The following is a 24,802-nucleotide window of genomic DNA, read 5'->3' as shown; positions in this document are numbered from 1 at the left end:
AGTAACAGCCCAAATAAGTACTGTCTAAAGTTGCTGTAGTTTGTTTCTCACCATTCCCAGAAAGGTGCAGTTAAATGTTTTGACTTTGAATCCTTCCTGGGACTAGGACCTCCTTTTGGGCTGCCAAGTGAGAATAAACTGAAATGGTGATTATGCAGGACAACTGCAGGAGGCTCTTAGAGGTTGATGCTTGCAAGATGCAGCTCAATTTCTAATCTGTTATTTTCCCCCATAGGTTTAACTTTTTTATCCAGCAAAAATGTGGATTCCGAAAAGCGCCCAGGAAGGTTGAACCTCGAAGATCAGACACAGGGAAAAGTGGTGAAGCATATAAAAGAAGTGCATTGATCCCTCCTGTAGAAGAAACAGTCTTTTATCCTTCTCCCTATCCTATAAGGACTCTTGTAAAGCCTTTATTTTTTACTATTGGGGTAAGAACTCAGGTAACCAGGAGTTGCCTACCTTGCTTCAGATGCAGTGTTAAAGTACCATTTGTCCTGTTCAGGCTCCCTTAAAGTAAGGACTGATGGAGGGGGATCAAAAGGATCTAGATAGCTGGGGTCATAAATTCTGATTGTGGGAGATCATGAATTTAATAAACACTATTAGAATCTGGCTCAGTGATGTAAGCTTTGAAAACGAAATTTAAAGGTTTCTTATTTTATATAACATTTCAAGTCATACTAAATTAGTATTTTGAATATTACTTGAAAATGTATAACTTTAAACAACCCTAAGGGATACTGTGAGATTAATAAAACAGGAAACAACTAAATGTGCTTTTCACTTAATGGTTTCTCTGTGTCAGATGTTCCTGCTGGTTTATAAAAGCAGTGAAAATGAAATACTGTCCTTGGGAATACATGTAGATCTTATTTCCCTTTTAAATATATTTTGTAATATATCTAATTTTATATAGTTTACAGGCTGTGCATTTGGATCAGCTGCTATTTGGCAATATGAATCACTAAAATCCAGGGTCCAGAGCTATTTTGATGGTATAAAAGCTGATTGGTTGGATAGCATAAGACCACAAAAGGAAGGAGACTTCAGAAAGGAGGTAAAGATAAACATTGTTTTGTTGTTGTTGTACTAGTTGATCACAGTTTTTGAGGTCTGTTTAGTGATGGATTATTTTTAGTTAAAGACAATGTTAGGTATGAAGTCAGAGTGTTTACTATTCTTCAGAATCATTTCATCACAGTAAGTATTAATGTTTTGTATTAATTAATTTGTATTAATGTTTTATATATCTGGCAGTGTTGTCCTTGACAGTGTTCCAAGAAGTTTGTCCCTCTACTCGTATATCAGCATTCACTAGGTTGGGGTGATAAAAAAGGAAGGGTAATGGATGTTGGTGATGGTAACACAATATTGTGAATATAACTAATAATACTGAATTTACACTTGAATGTGGTTAAAATGGCAAATTTTGTGCTTTATTTTGGTTACTATTAATACAATAAAAAGTTAAAAAGAAATGAAAAAAAGTCACTAGGAAAAGTTAAAAATTAATGTTTTGGGGTGCATCCCAGCCCAGCTGAAGTTTAAGGGCCACCATTTTATTTGCATCTCTTTGCTGGATTATTTTAGAGTATATTTCAGAATCATGGAGTTTTTGAAATACACATGCCTATGCTGGGGCTGTCATGTGGATTTTTAAAAGCTCCCGGTGATAGGATGTTTACATGCCCATGGTAAATGCCCATAGATTGAATATTTCTGTTTTGAAGGAATGAAGATATAAGAAAAAGGTACACGCATAGAGTTTTTAGCGCTTTTCATTTATCTTACATGCTTGTATCCCTCTTTCCTTCTGATTTTTAAAAATGTTGCCTTTTAGATAAAAATATAAATATTTTTTTCCTTTTCACTTGCCAATAGTTTATTGTTTTTTAAAGATTTTTTATTTATTTCTCTCCTCTTCCCCGCTCCCCCACCCCCAGTTGTCTGCTCTCTCTGTCCATTCGTTGTGTGTTCTTCTGTGTCTGCTTGTATTCTTGTCAGTGGCACTGGGAATCTGTGTCTCTTTTTGTTGCGTCAGCTTGCTTCATCAGCTCTCTGTATGTGCGACGCCACTTCTGGGCAGGCTGGACTTTTTTTGCACTGGGCAGCTCTCCTCACAGGGTGCACTCCTTGCGCATGGGGCTCCCTTATACAGGGGACAGCTCTGCGTGGCATAGCAGTCTTTGTGCACATCAGCACTGTGCATGGGCCAGCTCATCACACGGATCAGGAGACCGTGGGTTTGAACCCTGGACCTCCGATGTGGTAGGCAGATGCTCTATCCATTGAGCCAAATCTGCTTCCCCCAATAGTTTTTGTGTATTCATATATTTCCCATTTTAACCACTTGTGCCAATATTTATTGAGCCTCAAGGCCATAAGCTAATATGTGGATTCAAGTCCATTTGGTTTTCAAGCACCTTCATTTTTCATACCACACTGACAGTCCAATTTGGAGAGGGCAATGTCCTCTTCAATTTTCCTCTTTCTGGGAACTTAATCTTGGCCAGGGAGGGCCTGAGAAGGAAGCCTTGGATTTTCTTCTTTCTAATGATAGTCTGAAGTTCCTCTAAATAGAGAAAAAAAGAGTCATTCCTCATCCTTGCTTCCCCATAAACACATACAAAAAGCATGAGCCCTGTCTGTTTTAGGAGAGGCTTTATGCCAGAATGACAATAGATGTATTATTTGCAGGTAAAAACTACCATAACTAGCAGTAGATTTTTATTCAGTACAATGTATTTGAGAAAACAGTAAAAATGGCCTTTTCTGTGATCCTGGATCCCTTAGAAAAAAGCTACAGGTTTCCAGCACATCTCTATACACTATGCAGTTTTAATACTAACTAGTTCTTTAAAATAGCAAAAAAAAATCGCACAAACAGAATACATAATTCCCACCCAAAAATGGATTTATGATAGATTTAAACAAATGATATGGTTATGAGATACAAAATTTATGCTCACGAAAGAAAATTGAAACAATGAATAAATATAACATGAAAAGTGAAAGTCATGGGAACCCTTACCACACCACTACATAAGCAGTGAATTTAAGATATGGGAGCTCATATGCATAATAATTATTTATAATTACAAAAATGGAATCACATACATATTCTGCATTGTTTGTTGCTCGTTTTTATTATACAAAATCTGGTTCAATTTTTTTTTTAAATGAATATTTTATTTTTATCTTTTTATTAAATTTTTTAAATTAACAGATCACAAAGAATGGTTCAATTTCATAGAATTTTTTTTGGTTAAAAAAAACAACCACTTAATCATGGAAAATTTCAAACAGATTCAAAAGTAGAACAAATAGGATAATGAACCCCCTCCCCTTCTCTCCCCCTTTTTTCCCTAAACCTTGTTACTTTATTACAACTAAAAAATTTTTACAGTTTTAGTAGAAAATATTATTGGTTAGAGTTTTAAAAACTAGATTGGACCTTGATGAATAATCCCTTACTTGGTATCTGTAGGTATCTGATGGTATGCTAGTGCTTTACATTATTGCTTTTTTTTTTTTTATTGCTAGTCTTTACAACAGTACTGGAGATCTACTATTATCCTCATTTTACAGATAAGGAAACTAAAGTTTAGAAGTAATTCGGCTGAGGTCACAGAACTAGTCAGTGGTTCTATATAGAGAATGTAGGTCTTTCTGACTCTGAGGCTTGTATGCTTTATATTCTACCCCATCTTCATCATGGCTGTTGTTTACCAGTGATTTTACAGATAAGAAATCCCTGTTTTATGCACAGGACATTTTCTTACTGGATTGTCATTTTTCCTAGGCTGAAGGTATTTCACATAGAGTGATGTGCAGTTTTCCTTCTGTTTTAGATTAACAAGTGGTGGAATAACCTAAGTGATGGCCAGCGGACTGTGACAGGTTTGTGTTAGCTTACACGTTTTAGCCATTCAAGGGAAGAGAAATCAAACCTAAAGGTACAGTATGTCCTAGGCAATGGCTTTGTACCATACTCATCAATGGTTTAGAGGACAGAGAGTCTCTGAACCTACAGGCTAATGTAATACTATAAAAAGTATTGTGGTGTCAAGGTTTACATGATGCTCCGGGTCAGTTTTTTTCTAATTTTGATCGAATAGGATACTAAGTAAGTGACCTATCTTTGTTTTAGAATCTCAGCTTGTGAAATAGATGGAGTAGTAACTATAATTTTTTAAATTAAACTAAAAGGAACATTGTGTAAGTATCTTTTATATGCAGAGTTGCTTTATACTCATTCTTGCCCTACCCTACAAGGTTGCTCATAGGGTGATTATCTCCCTTCTTACAGGGAAATAAACTGACTTTCAGAGAGGGAACTTGTCTTCATTTTCTCTGTCTACTTAAATGGAGATGGTGTTCTTATCTTTACTAATTCAGGCTTGTCCTCTGAAAGTCATAATATTTCTGTCTCCTTGTTAGAACCCTATCCATTCTTCAAGGTTATGGCTCAGACATTGTTCTTTGAAGGAAGTGTTTTCTTTTTTCAGAACTAATTGTACTTTTTATCATTTATAACATATCCTGCTTTATATAATTGTACATTATACATTCTTGAGGGCAATGAAGCATTTTGAAGGCAGTGATGAAATTTTTCATTCTGTTATAGGACCTAGCACATAGGTTGCAGACGGTAATGGTACTCAATTTAAAATCTGTTTAGTGAATAAATGTTGTATGGGATCTTGAACCAAGAGATTGAGATTTTTCAAAATATGTTTCTATACCTAACACTATAAAGTTGAGCAGTCAGTTCTTAATAAATATGATTAGTTCAAAGCTTCATAACTACTATTCCTATTGGGATTAATGTTTTTTGTTTTTTATGTTTTTTTTTGGCTTGTTTGTTTTCTGAAAGTAACCAGAATTAATGGCATTTCCTTAGGGAAACAAAGTTGAAACCGATTGATTACTTTTGATACTTTCAAATCATCTTATAATTAGTTGATAGCCAGCATTCTTTGACATTGGTAAAGATTTTATGTCATTTACCATAAGGAAATGTAGGATCAGAACTTAAAACCTTTTCTCATGCCAGTAAATAGTTTATTCAAATACCTAAGTATTTTAAGTGAACTATATACAGAGTGTTATCATTTCCTGGGCTGCTTAAGCAAATACCATGGAATGGATTGGTTTAAACAATGGGAATTTATTAGCTTACAGTTTTGAGGCTGGGAAAATGTCCACATCAAGGCATCATCAGGGTGATGGTTTCTCCCCAAGACTGTGGCATTCTGGGACTGACTTCTGGTGAACCTTGTTTCTTAGCTTGTCACAAGGAAGGCACGTGACAGCGTCTCATGGTCTCTTCTCTTCCGGGTTCTGTTTCAGCTTCTTGCTTCATGTGGCTTTCTCTCTCTCTCTGTCCAGATTTCATTCTCTTATAAAAGACTATAGTAATAGGATTAAGACCCATCCTGATTCAAGTGGGATGTAGTTTAACTGAAGTAACTGCAAAGGATCAAAAGGTCCTGTTTACAATGGGCTTACACCTATGCGAATGTATTAAATTTAAGAACATGTTTTTCTGGGGTACATACAGTTTCAAACCACTACGCTAAGTTTCTCAAGGATATACTTGTGCTCTTTTTTCAGAGGTGCCAATTAGTCTAGCTTACCTTGCTTGATTCTTTTGATTGCTTTCTTCAGGCTAATCCTAAGTGAGGTTGTCTCAGCTTCTGGTGTGAGTCCATGATAGATTTATGGAGGGGTGATAGATTCACTCTGTTCCACACTCTTTCTTTGGATTATAGATGTTTTCTTTGATTTTCTGAGTGCTATTTTTTTTGTTTTGTTTTGTTTTGTTTTATTTGTTTTTCCTTGAAAGACCTTTACAAGTCCTTAGGAGCCCACTGACATAGAGAATTTTAAAGTTCTCACTGTGAGACCACTGTTTCTAAGTATGTAAGTATTCACACTTAGACAATGGCAGCATGAAAATTCTAGTAAAGATTTCTCACTATTACAGCAAACATTTCAGTTAAGTATTCCTGACTGTATCTATTGGGCTCCTGATTTTGGATGGCGAAAGTTTGGATATAACAAGTTCAGATTGTGTACTGTGTTATCAAATATATTTCGTTCTTGAGTTTCAAATAGAGAGGGGTATCTCAAATTTAACCACTTCTCTTTGGTTCCTAGGTTTGGGTAAGGACAGTTCAGATTTCAAGGGGTACCTGTAATTTATTTTATTGTAAAAGTGGAATCCAGTATCGAAGTTAAAAACCTTCCTTCTTAAATGCTCCCCAGGTTGCTGCAAACCTTTGATTGGTTTCCACAGTTCTGAAAAAGTTGGTTCTGGCAACTTTTGCCAGGCTTTTTTTTTGGGTTGGTTTTATGGAGGAGGGAATTTTCAGAGGGAATTATTCCATCGTTTTCACTGACATCATCAAGTATAAGTGCATTACTCTTGGTAAAGCTAGGTCCTGGGACAGTAGCAGCCTTCCTGAATCACTAGTGTCAAGCTTGTCCAAGAAAAAATTACTGAGTCATGAGGAGGCAGATAATATCCCTCTTAAATGGAGGTACAAACAAGAGACCTTAGGGATGTGGACTTGGCCCAGTGGTTAGGGCGTCCATCTGCCACATGGGAGGTCTGTGGTTCAAACCCCGGGCCTCCTTGACCCATGTGGACCTGGCCCATTTGCAGTGCTGATGTGCGCAAGGAGTGCCATGCCACGCAGGGGTGTCCCTGTGCAGGGGAGCCCCACGTGCAAGGAGTGCGCCCCATAAGGAGAGCCGCCCAGTGTGAAAGAAAGTGCAGCCTGCCCAGGAATGGCACCGCACACATGGAGAGCTGACACACAAGATGATGCAACAAAAAGAAACACAGATTCCCGTGCCATTGACAACAACAGAAGCGGACAAAGAACACGCAGCAAATAGACACAGAGAACAGACAACTGGGGCAGGGAGGGGAGAGAAATAAATAAATAAATCTTTAAAAAAACAAAAAACAAACAGAGACCTTAACCTTAAGCTGTTGTACTTCTGAAAGGAATAGGCAGGAGTGGGAAATCATATTCATCAAGCATCTGCTTAACAAGTGCATTACTCATTTATTTATTTATGTAAATTTTTTTTTTTTTTTTGAGGCACTGGGCCAGGGAGTAAACCCGGGACCTTTTTTTATTTTAAAGATTTATTTTATTTGTTTCTCTCCTCTCCCCCTTCCCCCCAGTTGTCTGTTCTCTGTGTCCATTTGCTGTGTATTCTTATTTGTCTGCTTCTGTTCTTGTCAGCAGCACGGGAATCTGGAATCTGTGTTTCTTTTTGTTTCGTCACCTTGTTGTGTCAGCTCTCCGTGTGTGCGGCGCCATTCCTGGGCAGGCTGCACTTTCTTTCGCGCTGGGCGGCTCTCCTTATGGGGCGCACTCCTTTCGCGTGGGGCTTCCCTACGCAGGGGACACCCCTGTGTGGCAGGGCACTCTTTGTGCGCATCAGCACTGCGCGTGGGCCAGCTCCACACGGGCCAAGGAGGCCCAGGGTTTGGACCGCGGACCTCCCATGTGGTAGTCAGATGCCCTAATCACTGAGCCAAGTCTGCTTCCTGAACCCGGGACCTTGTATTGTGGAAAGTCGGCACTCAACCACTAAGCCACGTTAGCTCTCCTGAGTTGGTTTTGTCATTTGTTTTGCTTGTTGTTTGTTTTTGTTTTTTCAGGAGTCATTGGTAGCTGAACCTGGGACCTCCCATGTATGTGGGAGGTGGGTGCTCAACAGCTTAAGCTACATCCACTCTCTGTACTCTTATTTAAGCCTCACTATAACCTTTATGAGGTAGGGACTATTATCCTCGTTTTAGAGGTGAGAAAAGTGAAGCGAGGGAATGAAATGTCACCAGCCACAGAAATACTAAGTCATATACGTAAGATTCAAGCCTGAAAAGGCCATTCTCTTTCCACCATATGGAAATGGTGGAAATGACTGCTAACATTTAATCATGTTTTCTCATTTGATTATCATTCAACCCTTTAAAGGAGATTTTATTATCCCCCTTTTACAGAGGAGGAAACGAAGCCTGAGAGGCTAGGAATCTTGCCCAGGTTACACTGTAAAAGGGTTGGGATTCAGAGTCATTTCTGCTGAACCCCTTAGAACATATGTTTAGCTGCTGTGCAGTGCTGCCTCAGTAGGCCTAGGGTTATCACACATCCTCTTTTGCTCACTTGCTACTGGCAATCAGCCTGTGCTGTGTCCCAGATAGGGAGCCAACCCTCTCTTTCTGGTGTCTGTCATCCTAGAGTGACCAAGGTAAAAATAAATCTTCCTGGCTGCCCAAGTCTCTGTATGGTAGAAAGAGCACTAGATTAGAATTCCAGATGAGTTACTGAATTTGACTGACACCTTGTACCTCTTAGAGCCTCAGTTTTCTCATCAGTAACTAGTCTTGAAATGGGGTTTGCAAGGTAGAAAATACCTGCATTTTACTTTCCTTATTCCTGTTAATTTAATAGTATATTTATAATGTATTATAGTTGATTCATAATTTATAAATAAATATGTATAAATTGCATATGTATGATCAGTTCTTGACTCATCTGGTGCCTAATCAAAGAAGCTTGGTGACCATTGGTCTATGAAGTGTGAGATTATGGCTACAATGTGTTCCAGGGCCAATACTTTCTTATACTCTACCAGAAAGGCTTCTTGCATTTGGATTGAAATTTGCAATATTAGCTGTAGTTACCATTAACTTTGACACCTTTGGTTATCTTTCCCTTTTTTCAAATCTTTTTCCTAGTCGTAATCTCTTCAGCTGGTGACGCTTCGACTTCTCCACGATTGCAATTGCAAAATTCTTCCAAGTTATTCCTGAATTCTTATCAACTAAGCATTTTTTTTCCCTCACATATGTGAACCTCCATCTACACAGATGATCCATAGATGTTTCTGTTAGTGAAAAAGATACCATTCCGTGCTGAAAAAAAAGTGATGTTATATAGCTTCTCTACTCTTAGCCAAAGAACCTGATTCTGTAAATTACTCTGTTTTTGGCTTGGCTATTATCAAACTATAGCTATAGATCTGATTATTCTTCAGTGGAAAGAGTAAATGTTCTGAGGAACTGAAATATGAATCTAGGTGAAGAAAGTTATCTCCTAGAGTATTTGATGTTTGTCCAGTGAATTCTCTGACTTTATTTTTTTAATGGCATTTCGAGCATTGGTTTCAGTTACTTTCCTTAGCTCATTTGAACACCTTATCCCAAAGTATATAGTACTCTTATATAATTGTGATAGAAAATCTTACTCTGGTGGATTTTAGACCAGACTTCCCTTGCTCTCTTTCCTGACCTCCCTAAGTTATACATATTTATTTTGTAGGTATCATAGCTGCAAATGTGTTTGTATTCTGTTTATGGAGGGTGCCTTCTTTACAGCGGACTATGATCAAATATTTCACATCCAATCCAGCCTCAAGTAAGTCTGACTCTTGTAAAGATTTTATGTTGAGTTAGAGGTGATAAGAAAAAATGCTACGTGTTAATTCAAGTGCTGTAAGAAGATGTGTTACTTGTCAACAGTTAAAAGCAAAATCAGGATAGATAGGGATCTCACAATAGCTATCTAAATGTTTTTTAATTAATTAAGATCCATAGTCACTCCAAAGTTATACTCTTTTAGAAGAATATTATATAAAACTCTGTATCTATAATTGAAATAAATTACATTTATTCTTTTTTCTAATTAACTTTTGCCATAAGGACAAGTTGTTTTCACTGAACTGAGAATTTTTATTGGTTGCCTAAGTATATGTTTTTCATACTAAGTAAATTTAAGATAGCTTTTTAACTACTTGGAAAAATTCTGTCTTAAACCATCTTATTTAAGCAAACCACCTCTATGTTTGTTTCCTGTTTGTTTCATTCCTAATAGTGAAAAGAAGTCTAACATAGATAGTAGTTGTTACTGATTATGTGTTCCATGGTTACCAGACTTTTTCTTTCTCTTGTAGAGGTCCTTTGCTCTCCAATGTTGTTGTCAACATTTAGTCATTTCTCCTTGTTTCACATGGCTGCAAACATGTATGTTTTATGGAGCTTCTCCTCCAGCATAGTGAATATTCTGGGTCAAGAGCAGTTCATGGCAGTTTACTTGTCTGCAGGTAATCTCATTTTAATCTTAGATCCTTTCAGAGTATAAGCACTGTCACTTATTTGACAAAGAGAATTATTACAGCCATATTCTGTACACAGTATCTGTTCAGTACGTATTTGTTTCTCAGGTTGTATGTAGAAAAGGGTACCAACAGACTGAGTGGGCCTGTTGTCTTTCCAGCTTCTCATTTTGCTGATTTCCTGTTATATGAATTACTTGAGTCTGCTTAGTTTTAAGTTAGTCAAGATAGATAGGAGTTAAGGATTAGTGTAGAATTTAAGCATGTCATTTTTATCTCACTGAGCCTTGGTTTCTTTAGTTCAGTTCTGCCATTTTACAAATTAGTAGTTCCCAGACTCCCAGTTGTCTCAGTCATCTGGGTCTTTGTTAAATAACCTTAAGCAAACACATTTCCCTCAGTATGTTCAGTTTCTGTGCTAGTTTCCAGGAAGCTTTAAAATAGAGCTATTCAAAGAGATTGTCAAGAACGCATTTCTTTCAATTTTGCAAGCATGTATGCTGGCATGGAATCACTTCCTAATCCTCGTTTCCTTATTTCAAGTAACAAACAGAATGTATAATTCCAGATCCCTAGATGCTGCTAAATTGGTTGATTGGTAAGTTTTTACTTACTTAAATCAGTAAGTAAAGTAACTCCTAGCATTTTATATGCTGAAATCTTTTGGATAAAAGAAGCATATAGATATACATTGATAAAAAAGGAAAACACCCTCTTACTCAGATAATCTATTTGTACAATTATTTAATTAAAACAAAAAAGTATAAAAATCCTTGCATTTACAAACAGCATATCAGGGACTTATGCTGTCATGAAAAAGGCATTCAGCTTGGATAGGGAAGATCTAGGTTCAAAGTCTATTTCTGCCACCAGCTGTGTGATAACTGCAGAAGAGGTTAAACTGTTCAGAGAATAATGATCTCATGATAAGGGATTGTGAAAGAATTAAATAAAAGGATCTATCCTAAGGCCCTGAGTGGATCCTAAATCAGCAATAACTGAATATTTGTATGCATCTAGTCCCTGCAAAGGAGAAGCACAGCAATATCTTTGGTTTGTAAAGTAAAGTGTGTAATTTTCTCCCTAAACACTTGTTATGTTGTGGCTACAAAGTTTATTCTTAGATTCCATTAATTCCTGCTTTTTAGGGAGTTGTTTTTAAAATGAGCCATGTTCAAAATGTGCTGGATAAATAAAATGGAAAATTTTTCAACTATAAAAAGGAATACATTTCTGTTACATGCTACTATATGGATGAACCTTGAAGACCTTATGTTGAATAAAATAAGCCAATCATAAAAGAACGTATATTGTATAATACCACTTATATGAAATGAATGGAATATGCAGATTTGTAGAGCCAGAAATTAAAATACAGGTGACCAGGGGTGGGGATGGGGAATGGAGAATTAATGCTTAATTGATACAGAGTTTCAAGTAGAGGGATGCAAAGTTTTGGTAAATGATGGTGTATTAGTTTTTCAGTTGCTAAAACAAATACCATACAATGGTTTGGTTTAAAGAACAGAAATTCATTGGCTCATGGGTCTAAGGTTAGGTGAGGGCCAAAATTTGAGGCCTCGGCAAGGCATTGTTTTCTCCCTGCATATTCTGGTGTTCTGGGTTACCTGCTGGCAATCCTTGGGTTTCCTTATCTTTTCCATCCCTTGGTGATATCCTCTCCTTTCTCTTCTAACTTTCAACATCTTGTCACATCTTTCTGTGTCCGATTTCCTTTGCTTATTAGTACTTCAGCCATATTGGATTGTGGCCCTCATTCAGTTTGGGCACACCTTCACTAATACTATCTTCAAAGGTCCTGTTTACCAGTGGGTTCACACCCTCAAACCAGGAGTTGGGACCTGAATATGCCTTTTGTGGGAGACAAGATTCAGCCCCAGCAGATGGCGTTGATGATGCACAACATTGTGAATGTCACTAACAATTGTATACTTGAAAGTGGTTAAAATGAGAAATTTTTATATGTTGTGTATATGCTACCACAGTAGAAATAAAAACCATAGAATTGTACAACATAGAGTGAACCCTAAACTGTAGTTAATAACATAACTATAATAATATTGATTTATCATTTATAACAAATGTACCACAGATGCAAAATATTAATGATAGAGAAAATGCTGTGTGAGTAGGGATGTATATGGGAACTCTGTACTTTCTGTGTGGTTTTTCTGTAAATCTACAATTGCTCCAAACCATTTAAATAAATGAATAAGTAGGTTTGGAGAAAAATATATTGAGCAGTTCCAACAGCCTAAAAAATAAATGAGCCACATTTTGTTGGATGTACAGATCAAATGACTTTGGAACCAGAGGGGCCTATGAAGGATCATCTAGTCCAGTGTCTCACATACTTGACTATGTAGCACAATTGTCTGAGGAGCTGAGTAAGATATGATTCCCTGGTCCCACCCCAGAGATCCTGATTAATTGTGTCTAGTGTGCCATCCAGAGGATTCTGAGATAGGTGTTGAGTGTGGGAACTACACTCCTTTCTTCATTTTGTCAATGAAGAAAATGATATCTCAGAGAGAAAGTTAATGACCTTACCTCACCCAGCAAGTTGTGCCATGCATCAGACTTTGTTTTCTCCATAAAATATCTGAAATTAAGCACAGGATAACTGTCCATGTCCACGCCCTTATATTGTTCAAGATATAAGCCTGACACTGTTAGTGTGTATGGTTAGAGATCAGAAATGGAAACCATTCTATACCTCACTTACATTATTGAAATGTGGTTTTCCCCCCCTTAGGTGTTATTTCTAATTTTGTCAGTTATGTGTGTAAAGTTGCCACAGGAAGATACGGGCCATCGCTTGGTGCAGTAAGTATTTCTAGTTTAAATTAACTTAATTTTTTTTTAATACCCCCCCCTTGTGATTTTTTGCATGCTGTCTGCTCTGTGTCCATTTGCTGTGCATTCTACGTCTGTGTTTATTTATTTTATTTCCTCTTCCCCCTTGTGGCTTGCTTACTGTCTGCTCTCTGTGTCCATTTGCTGTGCAGTCTTCTGTGTTTTTGCTTGTCTCGCTTTTTTTGTTGTGTCACCTTGCTGAGTCAGCTCTCCGCGGTGCTTGTAGGCGGAGCGGCTCTCTGCCGCGTGCGGGCGAGCCTGCCTCCACAAGGAGGCCCCAGGACGCGAACCCAGGGCCTCCCATATGGTAGACGGGAGCCCAACTCATGGAGCCACAGCAGCTTCCCTGAATGAATTTAATTTTGAAATAATTTTAGACTTAAAAGAAAGGTACAAAATTAATACAAAGAGTTCCCATATACTCTTTACCTAACTTCTCCAATTGTTACATATTATGGAACCACAGTATGGTTAACATTAGAATTAGCAATGAAGTAGGTATATTAACTACATTTCATATGGAATTTATACATTTGTAAAGCTTTGTAAATTTCAGGCTATAGCTTTTAACTATTGGTTTTTTGTATATGTTTACTGAACTAGGGCATGTATAAAAGGGATTTTACATATCATATAGAAAAGATTAAGTTAGAATAACGATTTAGCCTTGGAAAAACCTAATTACAGATTTGAATATGATGCCTGCGATACCATAGCTTCCTATTTAGTCACGATTTAAGTGTTTAGTATGTGTCAGGCACTGTGGTAGGGACTGGGGATACAGCCAGAGAGCAAGATAGTTAAGATTCTGGTCCTCAGGAGTTTATGTTCTTGATGTGAAAAAGAAGAAGAAAATTTTTGAGTTTAATGGCCAATATATACACACATGTAAATCTTTAGATATCATTTCTGTAGAGACCGTACATTCAGTTTTTACATATTTAAATACTAATGCACTTAAATGCATTCAAACAGAGAAGTTCATATTTAAAGAAACCCCAGAAAGGCTTTAGGTACCAGGACCCAGAGATTGAACCTGGGATCTCGCATATGGGAAGCCAGTGCTCAGCCAATGAGCCACATCTGCTCCCTTGAGCTGGTTTAGTCTGTTTTGCTTGTTGTTTGTTTTTGCTTTCTCCAGCAGGCCCCAGAAACTGAATCCAGGACTTCCCATGTGGGAAGCAGTGCTCAACCACTTGAGCCACATCCACTCCCAGGCTCATTTTTTAAAAGACTCTTTATGTAAAATAACACCCCCTAATTTGTATATTCCTCAAATTTATATACACTTAATTTTCCTAAGACACCTGTATCTTATCCTATGTTTTATTACATGTTTTCTTAACTTAAACATAACCCTTTTTTTTCCTTTGTGGAATGTGTTTGTTTTCTGTGTAAAGCTTTGTTGGAGGTATAATTTATATATTTCAAATCATATTCTCCTTATCTCACTTCGTATCTGTATAACTATTATATGAAGGCAGTGAAGACCACTGGATAAATCAGAAGTGGACTCTGCCTTCAAGTTTAGTTTAGTTGGAGAGAAAGCTTCATAACTACATTTAATACACACTGAAAGGAGTGTGTGTTGTTTAGGGTGTTTGGCAGGTTCAAGGACAAGAAGACTTTTTCCATTAGCTGAGATCTGAGAGAGCATTTTGACGTGCCCTGGCACAACTGTTATACCCATTTTAAGAAAAAGAAACTCATTCCAAATGAGTAGAGCAGGGGAACATTTGGAATTAGACCGACTGGATTTGAATCCCAGCTATTCCACCTACCTATGATTTCCAGGACGTATTGCTAACCTGTCTGAGCCACAGTTTCCCTATGTAAAAAGGGGCTAACAACACTTATTTCTGATTTGTGGTGCAAGTGTGTGTAGAGTGCTTAGCACAGAAGGAGCATGTAGTAAGAAAAGTGGAAGTGGTAGTTACTATTCAGTCATCAAAATACTGTGGGAAAAAAATACTATGGAGTAGAGTGGGTGTATAGCTCAGTGATTGAGTGCCTGCTTTACATGTATGAGAGCCCAGCTTCAATCCCTGGTATCCCCTTTAAAAAAAAAAATACTATGAAACCATTGTGGGATAAAATCATTATTACAAATAATTTAATCCTTCCTTGGTTAAAATTAAAACAAATGAAATCACCAAGTAAAATGGTATTTTTTCTGAAAATCTCAAAGAAAAAAAATAACCATTGACAAAGTTGTATTACAAATGTAAAGTATTGGTCTAATTGGTAGAGTCATAATCCTTTGTTAAAAGAGAAGGGAATCTATTTAAAAAAGTCAATTTCTGTATTGGCACTGGTGATCAAGAATGCTGACTAGATTTGGTAAGGGTTTTGTTTAGATCTGTACATATTCTGAATCTCTATTAAAAAATCAAGTTTCTCACTAGTTATTGGCAGTTAGCTCTTCTCTAATATTCTACTTTTCAGACTTTTATTTCTCTGAAACAATCCTTAATCATGAGATGGCAAAGTTTATTCAAATGTTTGTTGTAGGAAGCAGCATTTGTAAAATGTTAGAGAATTTTTTTTCACTTAAAATTGTAAACAGTTTATCATAGACTGACTCTGCTCACCAACATTGTGATAATTAACCTGCTGACTGTGACTTTATTAATTTAACTATAATTGACCTAACCTGTACATAATTTGTGAATTTTCTTGTTAAGTTTGGAAAGTATCCTTAGTCGCCTCCTTACATTGTTACATGTGAAATAAAATGGTCACTAAAGCAGATCCATTTAGAATTCCTTTTTTTTTTGGTTTTATTTATTTCTCCCCTCCCCAACTCCCTCTGTTGTCTGTTGTCTGCACTCTGTCCGTTTGTTGTGTGTTCTGTGTCTGCTTGTATTCTCATTAGGCAGCTCTGAGAATGGATCCTGGGACCTTCTGGAGTGGAAGAGAGGTGATTACTCTCTTGCACCACCTCAGCTCCCTGTTCTGCTGCATCTTATTTTCTCTCCTTTGTCTCTTGTTGGGTCATCTTGCTGCCAGCTCTCCATGTCAGCCAGCACTCCTGCGGGGGACAGCTTTCTCACGTGGGCCAGCTTGCCCTCACCAGGAGACCCTGGGGATCAAACCCTGGACTTCCCATATGGTAGATGGGAGCCCAGTTGCTTGAGCCACATCCATTTCTCTAGAATTCCATTTTGATTTATCTACAGTATTGAGTGTATCTGAGCTGATAGTTCTTTATTTCAGCAACTGAAAAATGTGCCATTTCTTTCTGGCCGCCGTGGTTTCTGATGAGAAATCCATTGTCATTCCAATTGTTTTTCCCCTATTGATAAGGTATTGTTTCTCTCATAAAAGGTCTTTTTTTTTTCTTTAGTTCCCAGAAGTTTGACTGGTGTATCTTGGCATGGATTTCTTTGTGTTTATCTTGTTTGGCCTTCATTCAGTTTCTTATATCTGTAGGTTTATGTCTTTTGGGAAATTTTCAGCCATTATTTCATTGAGCACCTTTTTTAGTCTCATCCTCTTTTCCCTCTTCTTCTGGTATTCTGATAATGTGATGATTCAGTCTTTTGTTAGTCTCACAGGTCCCTGAAGCTTTGCTCATTTTATTTTATTTTATTTTATTTTTTTAATATGGAATGCTTCATGAGTTTCCGTGTCATTCTTGTGCAGGGGCATGCTAATCTTCTCTGTTTTGTTCCAATTTTAGTTTATGTGCTGCCAAAGGGAGCACTCATTTTAGTTTTTTTAAGTTCTATTTTCTCTTTGTTGTTCTGATTGGGCAATTTCTGTTGTTCTGTCTTCGAGTTCACACATTATTTCCTCTGTTCTTTCCATTCTGCTGTTGAGCCCATCTGTTGGGTGTTTTTAATTTGGTTCTTGTATTTTTCAGTTCTAAAGTTTCTATTGTTCTTTTTGTTGTTATTGAATATCCATTCTTTAATCAGATTCATGTATTTCCTTTTTTTCTGATAAAGTTTTCAAAAGAAATATATAGTGCATACTTATTTTTCCAGATAGTAGATAATAAATTTATTTGAATAAAATAAAAGTAACTCAGAGATAGAAAAATCAATATATTCACATAGAAATTATTCTTAGAGACCTTATGCTACCTAATTTTTCAAGATAATCATATCATTTTTATTAATTATCAAGAAAACTTATATTAAATTTCCATTTACCTAGAATCCAGTCAGAAAGATAATGTAGCTAATTTTTTAATAATATTGTACAGGGATAACTAATGCCACAAATGACTCAAAGATTATTTTCCATTCAAAGTGCCTATGTTAATAGTCAAATAATAAAGCTTCAAAGACTGGTAATTTACTTAGGATAGTGGCAATTACTCTTAGTAAATTAGAGTATTCAAATAACCAGAACATTTTTATTCTCTAAACAATTCTGGCAAATGTGGCTTTATGCTAGAAAGAATGCATTTATCCTCATAATTTGGCCTTAAACCTATTTGTATGAATTATACATATTTTTCATTTCTAACTCACCAAGAAGCTTTCAATTTGGTATAGAAGAACTTTATTGTTTGCTGTTTCATATAAGTTTAATTTATAAATTCAGATTGTTCATGATTATTTGTATTAAACTGTACATTTGGAGTAATTATTAATCCACAGTTTTTATAACACCTAGCATGTAGTAGATACTCAAACATTTGTGAACTCACTGAGTGGCAAAAGTCTAACTTGCAAAAGGAACATTCTGTCTATTCCCACAGCAGTGATCATCACCTGATCAATAAATGCACTGTGTATCCTTTCTTCTCAGCAGCAAAGTTGACATCAGTTTAGGACTTGTATGTATATACTTATTCTCTCTCCTTGTAGGTTCATTTTGTTTAAGATCATAAGCCCCTGATGGATTCAGGTGCCATGTAAATTTGTTAACACCCTTGAGTTGCTCAGACCTTATGTAAGTGATGCCTGCTTTCTTCTTTCCAACGTCCACATCCTCTGCATAGAATTGATTTATGCCTGCACCTTTAATTAAACTTATACACTCATTACCTGGGCAGTTTGTCACAAAGATCATATTTTCTTTCGGTTTTATTCTCTAACCCTGAATGTCAAGGCATTCTGTTCTGTGTATATAACGTAACTGAAGTCCTTTCTCTCTGTCTTTCTGCTTGTTTTCCATGTGGGGAAAGTCAGCATAATCGGACCCAGCTGGAAAAGCATTATAGCCACATCCTAGGAAGTAAATTCCTTCTGATCCATCACAGTTTCTAGATTTCTCTTCTACCTAAATGTCTATTCCAACTCCTATTTTATGATCCTCAATTCGATATGCCAGTAACCCGGCCTGAACCATGTAGTGCTTGTAATTTCTTGTGGCAAACTTTGTGAATTTCATTAGTCTCTCCTGGTTTGCTACAGTAAAATCTGAAGTGTTTAAAGTTGGGCACACTGGAAGTTACTGTGGCCAAAAGTAGGATAAGGTCTTTCATATTTTGCCTCAGGTTGCTAAAGTATGGATTTTCACACAAGTTCTCCAAGCCTGTAGTCATCCATATTTGTGTATGCATTTCTTCATGAAGCCAAAAATAACATTTCATATTCTTTTTTTTTCTTGCTTAACATTCAGAATAAAAGTCCATATTAGAGGAGCGGACGTGGCTTGAGCAGTTGAGTTCCTGCTTCCCACATGGGAGGTTCCAGGTTTGGTTCCCAGTGCCTCCTAGAAACAGAAACAAACAAGCAAATAAACGAAGGACCCAGCTCAGGGGAGCCAATGTGGCTCAGTGGTTGAATGCCAGCTTCCCACAAAGAGAGTCCCAGATTCAATCCCTGGCCCCGGTACCTCAAAAAAGGAGAGGAAGAAAAGTCAATATTAGCATCTTGTAGTGTTTCTGTAATTTTTTGAATAAAGTTACATTTGTAAGAGGTTTCCTGTACAAACTGCACCATATAACACATTAAAGGTTGAAGTAAAACATAACACATGGGCCTGACTGCTTAACTTCAATCTCCCCACTGCTTCGGCATCTAACTTTCCATCTTCAGAACCAGAAGCCTCAGTAAGCAAACTTATTTCAAGATCAGCATGCCAATAAGAAATTCACTTAACTCCAGCTTTTACAATTATTTTCAAACAACCAAACATGTTTTTTTTTTAAATAAAGATCACAGTTTTTTAGCTTTGATCCACGTTTAGTGAAAGCAATTTGCATACAATGTAAATCTTTACTAAAAAATGGAGACCAGAAATTTTTGTTTTTCACCACAAGATCAGTTCTCTTCACCTGTTTTTTGTCAGTTGAATACTCTCTCCATGTCTCCTTTATCTCCTAAGTGTCCGTGCTCTCCCTTTCTCTGAGATTTTTTGCCCAAAGGCAGCTGAGAAGAGCACCATGCAGAGACTGAGGAAAGTGAAAGGTGATTTTGAAAGCCTTGGTATTTGACCAGTCATACTATGAGTCTGGGTGCTGATGGACTGCCATGTTCACATATTCTCTAGATTTTGCATCCGCCCTGCTTCTTTCATCCCAGCCCTGGTGGCTTCTGCTGCCTAGGAAACCTCTGTCTGTCAGACATGCTTTCTGTCCCAGCAGTTATCCTTCCTACCTTCTCCCAGCAATGATAAAAAGCCTTCCATTGAAGGCAGATGTAGCTCAAGAGATTGAGTGCCTGCTTTCATGTACAAGGTCCTGGGTTTGATCTCTGGTGCTTCCTAAAAACAAGCAAAAAAAACATCTCTCATTGGGGAGTGGATGTAGCTCAATGGTTGAGCACCTGCCTCCCATGTATGAGGTCCTGGGTTCAGTCTCCAGTACCTCCTAAAAAAAGCCTTCCATTATTCTTTATTTTATTTTTTAAAGATTTATTTATTTAATTCCCCCCTCCCCCGGTTGTCTGTTCTCTGTGTCTATTTGCTGCGTCTTGTTTCTTTGTCCGCTTCTGTTGTCGTCAGCGGCACGGGAAGTGTGGACGGCGCCATTCCTGGGCAGGCTGCACTTTATTTTATTTTATTTTTTTTCTGGGTACAGTATACTTTATTGATGGTACAAGACAAGGTAGGGCCCTCTGAGCCCCTCCCCTTCTCCAGGGGGTCTGGGATAGAAGCTGTGGCGGATGGTGGTGCTGAGGCTGGGGTCAGAACTCCCCAGCAGCTGCCACTTTTCCTCTCAACCATTGCTGGGGCTGGTGGTCCAGGGGCTCTTACTCCTTGGAGGCCATGTGGACCATGAGGTCCACCACCCTGTTGCTGTAGCCAAATTCATTGTCGTACCAGGAAATGAGCTTGACAAAGTGGTCGTTGAGAGCAATGCCAGCCCCAGCATCAAAGGTGGAAGAGTGGGTGTCACTGTTAAAGTCGCAGGAGACAACCTGGTCCTCAGTGTAGCCCAGGATGCCCTTCAGGGGACCATCTGATGCCTGCTTCACTTCTTGATGTCATCATATTTGGCCGCTTTCTCCAGACGGCAGGTCAGATCCACGACAGACACGTTGGGGGTGGGGACGCGGAAGGCCATGCCAATGAGCTTCCCATTCAGCTCTGGGATGACCTTGCCCACCGCCTTGGCAGCGCCAGTAGATGCAGGGATGATGTTCTGGGCAGCCCCATGGCCGTCACGCCACAGCTTCCCGGAGGGGCCGTCCACAGTTTTCTGGGTGGCAGTGATGGCGTGGACAGTGGTCATGAGTCCCTCCACGATGCCGAAGTTGTCATGGATGACCTTGGCTAGGGGAGCCAGGCAGTTGGTGCAGGAAGCATTGCTGACGATCTTCAGGGAATTGTCGTACTTGTCATGGTTCACGGGCAGGCTGCACTTCATTTCGCGCTGGGCGGCTCTCCTTACAGGGCGCACTCCTTGCGCGTGGGGCTCCCCTACGCGGGGACACCCCTGCGTGGCACAGCACTCCTTGCGCGCATCAGCACCGCGCGTGGGCCAGCTCCACACGGGTCAAGGAGGCCCGGGGCTTGAACCGCGGACCTCCCATGTGGTAGACGGACGCTCTAACCACTGGGCCAAGTCCGTTTCCCACCATTATTCTTTATATCTTCTGTTTATTTACTGAAACTTTTTTTTTCATTTGCTTCAAGCATTTTTGTAATTGCTTACTGAGGCATTTTTATGACTACTGCTTTTAAATGCTTGTCAGAATTCTAACATTGGTGTCATCTCGGTGTTGGCATCTGTTAATTCTTTTCTCATTTAAGTTGAGATTTTCCTGTTTGTTTTTTATATAATAAGTGATTTTTCAGTTGAAACCTGAATACCCATTGGGCATTTTGGGTATTATGTAATGAGACTCTGGATCTGTTTTAAAATTGTTTAAGTAGGATTCCTCTGACACTGCTCTGGTGAGGGAATGGAGGTGCCACCTCATTACTGACATGTGGGGGTGGAAGTCCAGGTCCCCAGTGGTCCTTAGCTGATACCACTCTGGCTGGGAGAGACAGGGATGCCTTGTTACTGCTCCCCATGTGGCCTTCACTGATACCTCATTACAGCCTGGCAAGGGTAGAAGTCTAGGCTCTCCGCTTAGCCTTTGCTGACGGGAGTTGGGCTGAAGTTTTTTCCTGTGGTGTTTGGTTGGATTAGAGTGGTTATTGTGCAACAATTTCTGTCTTCCTAGACTGCCATTTTCTGGTCCTTTGACTAGAGACAGTATTATTTTGGGAGGACTAACTTTGCACCCGTTGGTACTTCCAGGTTATTGGCTTTACCAGAGCCCAGTCTGAGCTTATGAGGCTAAAAAAAATAAAAAAAAAAAAAAATCTAGGAATCTCACCACTGTGTTGTTTCTTAGGTCCTGAGGTCTATAGCTGATCTGTTTTCTTCTTTCCACCTTTCAGAGTCTTATGTTTATTTGTTTCATCTTTAATGTCCAAAGTGTTTAATTGCACATAGCTTCTGGAAGCAGAAGATCCCTAGAGTAAATTCATTTAAAAATCATCAGGAAAAAAATATACACTATTAATATGATAGGTATGAAGATTGTATAGATATGGAAAATTATAAAATAATTTTTAAAAATTAAACGTGTTGGGAGCAGATGTGTCTCAAACAGTTGCACGCCTGCTTCCCACATGGGAGGTCCCAGGTTCAGTCCCTGGTGCCTCCTAAAAACAAATAGGAAGTAAACAAATGAGAAAGCCAACTCAGGAGAGCTGATGTGGCTCAGTGGTTGAGCACCTGCTTTCCACATGGAAGGTCCTGGGTTTGATCTCCAGCTCTGGTATCTCCAAAAAAATTAGATGTATCACATAGGGTTCTCCAGAGAAACAGAACTTAAGAGGAGGATCTATGTACTTGTGTATGTGTAATGTAAAAGCTTTATGTTAAGGAACAGGCTGACGTGATTGTCGGGGTCGCAAGTCTGAGATCCGTAGGGCTGGTTGGCAGGCTGGAAATTCCAGTCAGAGTGATATTGCAGTCTTGAGTCCAAAATCTGTAAGGGTAGCCAGCAGGATAGAAATTCCAAGGGGAGGTGAAGTAGTCTTGAGGCAGAATTTTTTCTTCCTTTTGGAACCTTCTTTTCTTTGCTCTTAAGGCCTCCACCTGATTAGATGAGGCCCACCCACATTATTGAGGGTGATCTCCTTTACTTGAAGTCAACTGATTGTTGAAGCTAATCCCTTCTACAGAATACCTCCATAGCAACATCTAGACCAGTTTTTGACCAAATACCTGCACACCATAACCTAGCCAGTTTGACACATAAAATTAACTGTCACTGATATGCATATTGATTACAAGTATAAAATCAGGGTACATAAAATATATTATTGATCGAGCACAAAAAATCTTCACTTTTTTTTCTACATGAATGGGGGTCCATGATTCCCTGAAATTGTATATGAAATATATATATGTGTGACATTTTTCTGAGGTGCCAGGTCCATTTTCATTAGATTTTTTCTCTGACTAGAAAATAAAGAAACTTTACATGGGGCAGGTCCAAACATTTCTCAGAAAAACAAGTTGTGATTTATTCGTACACATGAATATGTTTGAATTTGTATAAATAAAGGTCACATTAGAAAAATTCTAGAATGAAAATGGAACTGCCTTCTCTCTTTAAAATAATGTGCAATAAGTACAATAAAGTAGTCACAATGAGGCTCTCTTTGCCTAGAGGAGCCTGCACCAAATCTCAGTATTTCCATCTTTTCTCCCATTTCTCAGCAAGCTCTGTTCTTTTCCCCATTTCCCAATAAATTCTTTTTACTGGCCAAAAAAAAAAAAAAGTAGTCACAATGAATGTTTTTAAATAGAAATGCATAGCTAATGAAAATATTTCTCAAATTTAAAAGTACCAGTAATAAGCACTTTACATGAATATATAATCATCTATGGAAAAGTAATTTAGGAGGGGAATTCACAGAATTTTAATGTTATTCTTTCATAACAATATTTGCTTCATTTTTGGAAAAAATATGGTGCTTTTTCCTCTTGGAAAATAAGGTTGCAAGTTCTGGATTTTGTTGAGTTGGGTTTTGTTCGTTTTTTTGTTTGTTTTTTAAATCTAGGATATTAAAAGCCTGGAGGATGAGGAACTGCTTTTCACTCTTTTAAATTCTTAGTGACATTGACATCTTTGCTGCTTAATATGGTATGTCCTGATTTTGGGGACAAGTGTTGAACTACCAATCAGACAACCAGAACAAATTGTTCAGAATAAATATAAATATAACCCGTGTAACTTGTGGACCCCAAGGCAATCATGGACCAGCAAGTTTTGTGGAGAAACAAGCCTTCTGATATGGTTTTCAGGTCAGTGAAAGTTACTGTGACCCTTCAGGACGTGGAGTAGGGAACTAAGAAAAAGTTGAACAAATCATGGAGGAGTGTATATGAATTTGATTTTGATTTCTAAAGAAGCCTACATTTTAGCATTTTAGGTTCTTGCGTGAAAGCCAATTTAGTCGACATACAGAAGCCAGTAGTTGATCTTAAATACAGACTGTAGCCTTTATTCTGACTCCTAAACCCTACTCTAAAGTAGGCAGGTACCCACACACCCAGTCTCTTCCCTTTAATAGGTAGCTAAGGTGATTGGAAACTTATTTTTTTACCTTTCAGCCTATGCACTGGCTTGTCATTGTCCACATACCTTAACTCAGGTCTTGTGTTCTCTTGAGGGATATTCACACTGTCTTCCGGTTTGCAGCTACCCCAACCCATTTCCTAGGACTACCTTTAGCTGGTTTCCTTGCTCAGGCCAACTGGCAACTGTCACTTAGGGACTGGGGACAACTGGAATCACTGGGACTTATAATAATTTTCTTTGAAGAATTAGTAAAATCCTACAACAAGAGATGCCCCTGTATTCTGAAGTAAACTTACATATAAACACCCTAAGAAAACAGGTGGTAATTAAGGGATATAGATGGTTTTCCAGAAATAATATTTTTAATATGAAAAAATAGAGTGTTCTCTTTTTTTAAGGTTTATTTTTATTTCTCCCTCCTCACACCTCCCCCCCGTTGTTTGCACTCACTGTCTTGTCCCTGTTTCTGTTTGTTGTGTGCTCTTTGTCTACTTGTCTTCTTTTTAGGAGGCACCAGGAACCAAACCCAGGACATCCCAAGTGGTAGGCGGGTGCTCAGCTGCTTGAGCCACATCTGCCTCTCTAGGCTTTCCCTTTTACTTATAGGGACTCCTTTTAAAAATCATTTTTCTCTTAGATGCCTTCTTTTAAGCATACTATTTGGAACTAAAGTTTTAGGAATAATACAAAGTACTTCCATATACTCTCTTTTAAAGCCCTCAGGTTTACTGAAGTATAAATGACACAAAAAACTGAACATTTAAAGTTGAAAATTTTTTTAAGTTTTGACG

At 38.2% G+C, this 24,802-nt stretch overlaps 1 protein-coding gene, 1 non-coding gene and 2 pseudogenes across 3 annotated transcripts in view; 1 reads left to right on the top strand and 3 right to left on the bottom strand.

Moving 5' to 3' along the window:
* The window catches only part of LOC101439599 (presenilin-associated rhomboid-like protein, mitochondrial), a 56,219-nt gene that overhangs the window by 7,541 nt on the left and 23,876 nt on the right, over nucleotides 1–24,802 (top strand). For both annotated transcript variants that reach the window (XM_058295422.2, XM_004464588.5), the window contains exons 2-7: nucleotides 236–431; nucleotides 920–1,060; nucleotides 3,855–3,903; nucleotides 9,351–9,446; nucleotides 9,982–10,131; nucleotides 12,920–12,990. In XM_058295422.2, coding sequence (XP_058151405.1) covers nucleotides 236–431; nucleotides 920–1,060; nucleotides 3,855–3,903; nucleotides 9,351–9,446; nucleotides 9,982–10,131; nucleotides 12,920–12,990 — 703 coding nt within the window. The remainder of the gene's footprint in view (nucleotides 1–235; nucleotides 432–919; nucleotides 1,061–3,854; nucleotides 3,904–9,350; nucleotides 9,447–9,981; nucleotides 10,132–12,919; nucleotides 12,991–24,802) is intronic.
* LOC111765618 (U6 spliceosomal RNA) lies at nucleotides 16,621–16,726 on the bottom strand. The gene has a single exon (XR_002797914.1). It is a non-coding gene; the product is annotated as a U6 spliceosomal RNA (small nuclear RNA).
* Nucleotides 17,749–18,593, bottom strand: LOC139438773 (cytidine and dCMP deaminase domain-containing protein 1-like; annotated as a pseudogene).
* Nucleotides 18,612–19,497, bottom strand: LOC139438772 (cytidine and dCMP deaminase domain-containing protein 1 pseudogene; annotated as a pseudogene).

Source organism: Dasypus novemcinctus, chromosome 4, assembly GCF_030445035.2.
Source record: "Dasypus novemcinctus isolate mDasNov1 chromosome 4, mDasNov1.1.hap2, whole genome shotgun sequence".
NCBI lineage: Eukaryota > Metazoa > Chordata > Mammalia > Cingulata > Dasypodidae > Dasypus > Dasypus novemcinctus.
This window is presented reverse-complemented; position numbering and strand designations above follow the sequence as displayed.